The 9,970-nt window shown below is 38.6% G+C and overlaps 2 protein-coding genes across 2 annotated transcripts; both read right to left on the bottom strand.

The window, feature by feature from the left end:
* Positions 1–433: 433 nt before the first annotated feature.
* On the bottom strand, positions 434–3,047 carry LOC308096820 (E3 ubiquitin-protein ligase TRIM35-like). The gene has a single exon (XM_080444290.1). It carries the CDS (start codon positions 2,778–2,780, stop codon positions 1,371–1,373), a length of 1,410 nt encoding a protein of 469 aa, XP_080300416.1. The 5' UTR covers positions 2,781–3,047; the 3' UTR covers positions 434–1,370.
* A 3,362-nt stretch (positions 3,048–6,409) lies between these two features.
* Positions 6,410–8,136, bottom strand: LOC308096626 (nuclear factor 7, ovary-like; the record flags this gene model as incomplete). Its single annotated transcript, XM_080444038.1, has 1 exon — positions 6,410–8,136. One exon carries the CDS (start codon positions 8,134–8,136, stop codon positions 7,276–7,278), a length of 861 nt encoding a protein of 286 aa, XP_080300164.1. The 3' UTR covers positions 6,410–7,275.
* Positions 8,137–9,970: the final 1,834 nt, after the last annotated feature.

Consider the following 9,970-nt stretch of genomic DNA (forward strand, 5'->3'; position numbering starts at 1 on the left):
AGTAATAGTTTTGGACGTGAGGTTTCCACCTGACAGAGATTGTAAACTTTCTTTTTTTAAGAAAGTGATAAAGTGCCCGAGATTAGCATCAATTTGCCAACAACTACCGATAATAGAAAATTATCGATAGTGGGATCAATAAGGAATCTGATCAATATGCAGGATCAATAAGGGTATATATACAATAAAAATGAACGATCCTCATCCCTACTCATATTAAAGAATTATTGTAGTCAGAGAGGAAAATGTCTCCGGTTTGATTCCAGTCAGAGTCATGGGTATGTCTTTCTACCCTCAGCTTCCTGTCACTCAACACACTAAGAAGACTAAAGGAACACTCACACACCAACATAAAGTGAATGTCCACAGAGGTTTGGCAGATGCAAAAAACTTTATTAATGATCCAAAGTGAGACAAAAATAAAGAGTGCTACCAAAAAGGATTTAAAGTGGGAACAGAACAGATTACAAAAAGCATCCTCAGTCTGCTATGAAAAGTAAAAACATGCCTGTGTCCTATTAGTAGGGACAAGATAGTCAATCAGAGGATCATTCATGTTACAGGCCTCAGAACACACACAGAGATCAATGCAACATACAATCTAATGTTAAAGAACATCACCTAGAAACTAGAAAACAACACATTTTAATACAATAAATCATGTAATAATTACCTAAAGAAGTGATTGATATGTATTCAACGTGGTGATTCTATATTTTATGAGTAAACTGTGTAGAAGTACAGAAGTAGAAGTATCATATTATTATAGTACATTACCCTGACTCCCAAGTCCCAACATTATTACTATTACAGGTCTGTTTGGTTCCATTTTGTAAAACTCTTCAAAGTAAAATTCACACTTGGATTTTGTAGCTTATATGTATGTCATGTTATGGATCATAGGGTCCATTTGGTTCCAACACTCATAGTTAAATTAACACTTGGTGTTACTGTGTAGATCAGTGGTTCTCAACCACACATCTATGGGTGGGCTGCATCAGAACTTGTTTATTTTAATGATCAATCAATCGATTGTGTTGCGGCTTTGATTAACGTACTATACATTCATTTAAATATATCGGTATCACAATGTTTTTATAAAAAATACCATGACATTTGTTTTGATTTGTAAAAATGTTTTGTATTAAGTTGTATTATCAATTAAATCCTCATGGCCCAAATCTTGAGAATCACTGGTGTAGATGATGATGACATCACAGATTAGAGAGACACTTGTTCATGTTGACCGTCCTCGACCACAACACAATAATATGAATTTGAAAAGTTACAGGTATTACTCTTTAAAGACTCCATAGTTTGTCTTTATCATCATCATCATCATCATCATCATCATCATCATCATCATCATGCTAACTACGTTGTTCCAGTTTTACACTGACCTTCCTTGGTAACATCTTCAGAGAACCATCATGACCAGTGTAAATGTATGGAAGGAGTGTGTCAGTGAAAGTGTGTGTGTCGGTGTCAGTGTATAAGTGTGTGTTAGTATCAGGATCAGAGAATGACAACTGTCCTCTGTTCCAGTCCAGCTGGACTCTGATCCTCTGAGGTTTCTGCTTCACAGAGAGATCAGTGAGTGGACCTGATGAGGAGTCTGCTGTGTATTGACCTTTATCTAGCCCTATTCTCCAGAATTGACCCCCTACATTTCCCTTCCTCTGACGGGACTCTGGTAACACACCTACTGACCAGTTTGTATTGTCTCCAACCTCAACATCCCAGCTGTGAGTCCCTGAGTTAAAGCCCTCAGAACCCAGGATATAGCCATAGTGGTCAAACCTCTCTGGGTTGTCAGGAAGCTGCTGTTTCTCTCCACGTCTCACACTGGTCAGATCATCAGACAGGATGAGGTCTGGATGGGCAGTGTTGGGGTCCAGAATGACAGGAGTGTAGGAGACAATGTCCTTCATCTTGTCCCAGACTCTGAAGGTCAGGTTGCTCAGGTGTTTGGTCACGTCTATCAGTGCTCCTGAGACCGGCTGTGGGTCCTGCAGTGTGAACTGGACTCTTTGCATTGTGGTCTTGTAGTTCTGCAGGAATGAGATGTGTTCAGCTCTCAGCTCCTCCTCTATGGCTCTGATTTTGTTTGAGAGAGTTGATATGTCTCTGTTTAGACCCTCAATCTTCTCCTTCATCATCTGACTCTTCTGCTGCTCTTCCTCCCACAGTGCAGCAATCCTAGCATCCTCTTCCTCTTGAAGAAACTGACGCATCTTCTTAAACTGTTCCTTAATCTGCATCTCTGTGTTCTGAGTCTGGAACTGAATGTGTGCTGCTGTTTGATCATAGTTTGTTTTAATTTTATCAAATACCTTCAGTTTCTCCTGTAAAGGCTTCAGTGATTTCAGGACTTCCTCCTTGTGATCCAGTGCAGCTTCATCGATGGGTCTGAATCTGTGGTCGGTGTGTTTTTTAGCATCTCGACACACAACACACACTGGCTGTTGACATTCCAGACAGAACAGTTTGAGTTTCTCAGCATGCAGACTGCAGAGAACCTCAGACCCTGTTGAAGCTCTCTGGTGTCTCTCCTGTATGAAGGCCTCACACAGGTTCTTCAGCGCCAGGTTACAGGGTGGATCCATTGAATGTCTCTTCTTACAAACTGGACATTCCTTTATTACCTTCTCTCTCCACCATTCCTGCAGACAGGCTTTACAGAAGCTGTGGCTACAGAACAGGAGAACTGGATCTTTAAAGATGTCACAACACACAGGACAGGAATAATCCTCTTCAGGGTGAGACGACTTGGAAGCCATTAGGTCTCTGAGTGAAGCTACAAACACACTGTTCACACAGGGAAATCAGCCAGTCAGTGGTGGTAACACTCCCTCCTCTAGAATGTTCCCTGCAGTTTACTTTCACTTTGAATCCTGGTTCTTGTAAAGTCGAGCAGCGTAAGCAGCAGGTTCAAATGGTCTGGGTCAGTATTCCCTCCTGTAGCTGTAGAAAGAGTCTGTCAAGAAAGTCTGTCCTCTCTCATGTGAAGCTGTGTGTCTGATCTGAATCTTACGGGCTGTCTCTGTGTGTTGTCAGTGAGCAGAGTCAGAATAACAACCTCCCTGTTTCATGGTTGCTCTCAGAGTAGTCTGGCAAGGGGTGGAGCTATGACACTCCTGAACTATTGAAAGGCACACACACACACGCACACACACACGTCTTTTTTATTTATCTCACAGTGGACTTTGACTGTTCAAAACACTTTACAATGTACGCCTCACTAGGGCTGTCCCTAATATGATATTTTAGATTATAATTACTTGTCATACAACTAATTGCGATTAATAATATAATTCGTTTTTTGGCATTGAACATTAATATAAGAAAATCTTTTTGCCAATTAGACTTTTCTAAAAATGCACAAGACAGATATGAGAAATAACTTAAATATACAAAGAAATGACAGACAATGATGGTACCGTACCAATGATCAAAATTATGATGTTCAATGGCAAATCAGGTTATTCAAGTATACTTTTTAAAAAAAAGCTACAATAGCTCACAACACGCTTGTAGATCTGCTACTTCCGTTACATTTTTCTTTTTTATTTCAAATGTAGGAAAGATTTTCAACAGATGTTTTCATACGGAATGGAAAGAATTCCGACGACTATCTCAAATAATTGCGATCAGGTGATTGTGTATTAATTGTGACAGGCCTACGCCTCACAATCACCCTTTCACACACCAACAGTGGAGGCAGGTCACCTGCCTGCTCATCAGAAGCAGTTACAATACACTGGACCAGAAAATGGACGTATGGTCAATTCATTGCAATGAACGTCATTTACCAACACCTCACACTGTGAGGTGTTGCGAGCTTGTAGATTTATCTTTCTATTTTTCTATTTTCACAATGTTTGCCCCTTTCTTATGTAAAATATGGCAATTTGGCCAATTTGGTAAAATGGTTAAAACGGTCTTAAAAGTCCTAAAATGTGTCACTTTAGTAATGTGCAGATACCCTGTGTATACGCTTATACTGTTTGTTTGTTGGTTTGTTTACTGTTGAGTGAGAAAACAGTTTGAAAATAGGCGATCCAGTAGATGAAAAGATTCAAAAGATTTGTATACATTTTAAACATTTGAAAACTTGTGAAATGGGACATTCTGCATAATGAGTGCTTTACAGTAAGTACATTTTGATACCAATACTTTTGTACTTTTACTCAAGTCAATTTTGAATTGTAGACTTTTACTTGTAATTAGGGGTGGGACGATATATCGATATATCGATATATCGCGATACTTTCTCCCGCGATAAATAATCGATATCCTCCCGAAAAATATCGATATTAAAAAAAAAAAAAAAAATTTTTTCCTACTCTGTATTTGTGTAATGATGATTTTGAACTGTTTGGTGCTATTTTATGTGTTTATGAATTGAATACAAGGACTATCGTGATATATCGTTGGTGAATTTTCATGCAATATATCGTGATATCGCAATATATCGATATTTTCAGATATCGTGATATATCGTTGGTGAAATTTCATGCAATATATCGTGATATCGCAATATATCGGCATTTTCAGATATCGTGATATATATTGTTATCGTGGGCCTAATATCGTGATACATATCGTATCGTGAGGTACCCATATCGTCCCACCCCTACTTGTAATAGAGTATTTCTACATTGCAGTATTGACAAAAATGTGAGTACCGTTTCCACCACTGCATAAAATGCTGCATTCAAGTTCAGGACAGTTTGGAAAAGGCAATTCTCTGGAATGCTGCCTTCAGGTACAGCATGGAAAGGAGGGCATTTGCATTTCTTTCACCATAGTAAATGCTGCATTCATGGTCTGGAGAGAGAGTGCACTTTTTACAGACAGGTAAAAGGGCAGGGGCTCAAGCCCCCTGTGATGTCTACAGGTATGTGTGCATGTGCCTGATTACAGTCACCCCGTCACGGCTCACAAACTCCAACAGCATCCACACATACTGTCTACACCATGTCTTCAATTCCAAATAAAATGAAGATTTGGAATTGAAGGAATTTAATAAAAGAAGCCTCTAGCTTGAACTTTGAAGGAAGTAGCAAACTCACACATAGGATAATTGAAGTGACCAAGATCTTGAGCCACATACACATAATGTTACAACTCACTACCTTCAACAACAACCACAACACAACAGACACACTGTAGATTCACATCAGCCTTCCATTCCAGAGCCAGAAACAGTCACTGTCACCGAGCGTTGCCACCCAGTTATTGGGTCCCAAAATGACAGCAATAGAGGAATAGTTTGAATCACATAGTACACAACATACAACAACAACAAAATGGCTGCAATAATCTCTGTGGACTTCTTTGACAGTTAAAAGCTCTTAACAATGTACAAGTTACTAGGGCTGTCCCGTTACCGTACATGAAAGTTGAGGGTGGAAATTAATTGTCAAACTAATAATTGTGATTAACGATTCAATTGTGTTTTTAGCATTGAGCATTGGAACATAAATAAATACAAAATCTATTTCCTTTTAGGCTTTTCAATATATATATATATATATATATATATATATATATATATATATATATATATATATATATATATATTTATATATATATGACACATAACGTAAATAAATATACAAACAAATGACACCAATAATCAAAATGAATAATGTATTATGGCCAAAACAGGTCATACATCGTTCCAGAAACCTCTTATGTCCATATTTTAACTTTGTGTATTTTTGTAAATGAATGCCCTACTTGATCATACTACAGTCACACAAAAGTGTCAAAAGTAGCAGATCTACAAGCTTGAAACGCGGCGCGAAGCGACACATTTTGAGCTTAGTTTGTCAATCTGCTACTTTTGCTGTTTTGGAATTTTAATCCTGAAAAGTAACAGTTTTGGACGTATGAGGTTTCCACCTGACAGAGACGATATGCAAAAATTTTATACTTTCAAAATAAAATCAGAAATAGATTTAAAAGGTCACAACGCACTTTTTTTTATTAAAGTGATAAAGTGCCCCAGATTAGCATCAATTTGCCAACAACTACCAATAATAGAAAAGGATCGATAGTGGTATTGATAACGAATCTGAACAATAAGTAGGCTCAATAAATGGATCAAAATCAATACAAATTTACGATACCCATCCCTATGATTGTATCTCAGACAAATATTTTGTCAAAACATAATGAATATGGTGCATTGATTGGTGAAGAGTCACTAGTTGGTAAAGAGTCAGAGAGGAAAATGTCTCTGGTTTGATCCCAGTCAGAGTCATGTGTTGTATGTCTTTCTACCCTCAGCTTCCTGTCACTCAACACACTAAGAAGACTAAAGGAACACTCACACACCAACATAACAGATGTCCAAAGATGCAACAATATTATTCTTTAATGATCCAGTGAGAAACAAATACATAGTGTTACCAGAAAGGGTGTAAAGAAGGAACAGATACATTTTTGGGTTAAAGAAAAACATCCTCAGTCTGTAGTACTAGTACAAACACTAAAACACCTGTGTCCTATTTATAGGGACAAGATAGTAAATCAAAGGATCATTCATGTTACAGGGCCCAGAACTCACACAGAGATCAATATGCAACAAATGTAAACTAATATACAATCTAATGTTAGAGAACACCACCATGGTTGGTTACTAGACAACAGCACAATAAAACACTAAATCATGCAACAGCCTAATTACCCACAAAAGATCATGTATATAATTGCTCAGTAAAACCTTTTGAGATTTATTCAACGTGGTGATTCTATAGTTTATGAATAAACTGTGTGGAAGTACAACAGCAAAAGTATCATATTATTTGCCCAATATATTTTATAGTAAAGTACCCTGACTCCCCAACATTATTACTATTACAGGTCCATATGGTTCCAATTAGTACACTATTCAAAGTTAATTTAATACTTGGATTTTGGAGATGATAATTATGTCTTGTTAGGGATCATAGGGTCCATTTGGTTCCATTTTACACACTTGAGTGCTAAAGTAACGCTTGGATTTTACGGTGTAGATCAGGGTCTCAACCTTTTCTGGATCAGGGCCCACTTGAGGCCCTTCCAAATTACTGATGGTGTTGTGTTGACTGTGATGTCTTTCCATCATGCTGTTCCTACAGTACTTTCTTTTACCTTGCGGGATCAGTAAAGGTCTTCGTTATCGTTTCATGATGACTGTCCTCGACCACAACAGAATCGTAAAGATTCTAAAATTGACAGGTATTACTCTTTAAAGACTCTAGTTTGTCATGATCATCATCATGTCTAACTATGTTGTTCCAGTGTTACACTGACCTTCTCTGGTAACATCCTCAGAGTATAACCAATCTGATCAGTGTAAATTAATGGAAAGAGTGTGTCGGTGAAAGTGTGTGTGAAGGTGTGTATGTGTGTGTTAGTATCAGGATCAGAGAAGGACAGCTTTCCTTCATTCCAGTCCAGCTGGACTCTGATCCTCTGGGGTTTCTGCTTCACTGAGAGATCAGTGGGTGACCCTGTTGAAGAGTATGCTGCGTATTTACCTTTATTTAACCTTATTCTCCAGAATTTACCCATTATGTCTCCCTTCCTCTGAGTGGACTCTGCTCGCATACCTAGTGACCAGTTTGTATTGTCTCTAACCTCAACATCCCAGCTGTGAGTCCCTGTATTAAAGCCCTCAGAACCCAGGACATAGCCAAAGTAGTCAAACCTCTCTGGGTTGTCAGGAAGCTTCTGTTTCTCACCACGTTTCACACTGGTCAGATCATTAGACAGGATGTAGTGTGGATAGGCAGTGTTAGGATCCAGAATGACAGGAGTGTAGGAGACAATGTCCTTCATCTTGTCCCAGACTCTGAAGGTCAGGTTGCTCAGGTGTTCGGCCACATCTATCAGTGCTCCTGAGACCGGCTGTGGGTCCTGCAGTGTGAACTGGACTCTTTGCATCGTGGTCTTGTAGTTCTGCAGGAATGAGACGTGTTCAGCTCTCAGCTCCTCCTCTATGGCTTTGATTGTGTTTGAAAGAGTTGATACGTCTCTTTTCAGACCCTCAGTCGTCTCCTTCATCATCTGACTCTTCTGCTGCTCTTCCTCCCACAGTGCAGCAATCCTAGCATCCTCTTCCTCTTGTAGAAACTGATGCATCTTCTTAAACTGTTCCTTAATCTGAATCTTTGTGTGCCGAGTCTGGAACTGAATGTGTGCTGCTGTTTGATCATAGTTTGTTTTAATTGTATTAAATACCTTCAGTTTCTCCTGTAAATGCTTCAGTGATTTCTGGACTTCCTCCTTGTGATCCAGTGCAGCTTCATCCATGGGTCTGAATCTGTGGTCGGTATGTTTTTTAGAATCTCGACACACAACACACACTGGCTGTTGACATTCCAGACAGAACAGCTTGAGTTTCTCAGCATGCAGACTGCAGAGAACCTCAGACCCTGTTGAAGCTCTCTGGTGTCTCTCCTGTGGATCCACTGAATATCTCTCCTTACAAACTGGACATTCCTTTATTACCTTCTCTCTCCACCATTCCTGCAGACAGGCTTTACAGAAGCTGTGGCTACAGGACAGGAGAACAGGATCTTTTAAGATGTCACAACACACAGGACAGGAATAATTATCTTCTGGATGAGACAACTTGGAAGCCATTTGGTCTCTGAGTGAAGCTGCAAACACTCTGTTCAAGCCAGGAATACAGCCAGTCAGTGGAGGTAACACTACCTCCTCTAGAATGTTCCCTGAAGTTGACTTTCACTTTGAATCCTGGTTCTTGTTAAAGTCCAGCAGCATAAGCAGCAGGTTCAAGTGGTCTGGGTCAGTATTCCCTCCTGTTGCATGTGGACAGACAGTCTGTCCTCCCTCTCTGGAAGTTGTGTTTGATCTGAAGGTGAATCTTAACGTCCGTCACTGTGTGTCGTCAGTGAGGAGAGACAGAATAACAACCTCTCTGTTTCTCTCAGAGTAGTCTGGCAAGGGGCGGAGCTATGACACTACTGAATTATTGCAAGGCCTACGTGTGTGTAATTGAAATCACACACACACACACACGTTTTTTTATATCTCACAGTGGACTTTGACTGTTCAAAACACTTTTCAATGTACGCCTTACTACGGCTGTCCCAATTATGATATTTTAGATTACAATTACTTGTCATACAACAAATTGCGATTAATGAATGATATAATCATGTTTTTGGCATTGAACATTAGAAAAGTCTAATAGGCAAACTGATTTTTTTATATTAATGTTCTAAACACAAAATGCACAAGACAGATATGAGAAATAACGTAAATATACAAAGAAATGACAATGATGGTACCAATGATCAAAATTAATAATTTATTAAGTATACTTAAAAAAGCTAAAATAGCTCACAACGCGATTGTAGATCTGCAATGTTACATTTTTTTTTTCTATTTCTATTTTATTCCAAATGTAGGAAATATTTTCAACAGATGATTTTCATAGAGACGAATGGAAACGATTCGGACGATTGACTCAAATAATTGTGATCAGGTGATTTTGTATTAATTGTGACAGGCCTACGCCTAAACAATAAACAACATTGAACAGGGCAGATATGACGAATAGCGTAAATATACAAATAAATTACTGACAATGACCTATACCAATAATCAAAATGAATAATGTATTATGGCCAAAACAGGGCATATATCGTTGCAGAAATCTCTTATCTAAATTGTTTTTAACTTTTTGTGTTTTCTTGTAAATTAATGCCCTACTTGAACATACTACAGTCACAAAAAAAGTATCCAAAGTAGCAGATCTACAAGCTCGAAACGTGGCGCGAAGCGACACGTTTCGAGCTTGTAGATCTGCTACTTTTGTTGTTTTTAAATTTGAATCCTGAAAAGTAACAGTTTTGGACATGAGGTTTCCACCCGACAGAGACGATGTGCAATAATAAAACATTTTAAAAAATAAATAAAGCAGAAATAGCAGGTTTAAAAGGTCACA

Source organism: Gymnoscopelus braueri, assembly GCF_963280865.1.
Source record: "Gymnoscopelus braueri genome assembly, chromosome: 12".
Classification (NCBI taxonomy): domain Eukaryota; kingdom Metazoa; phylum Chordata; class Actinopteri; order Myctophiformes; family Myctophidae; genus Gymnoscopelus; species Gymnoscopelus braueri.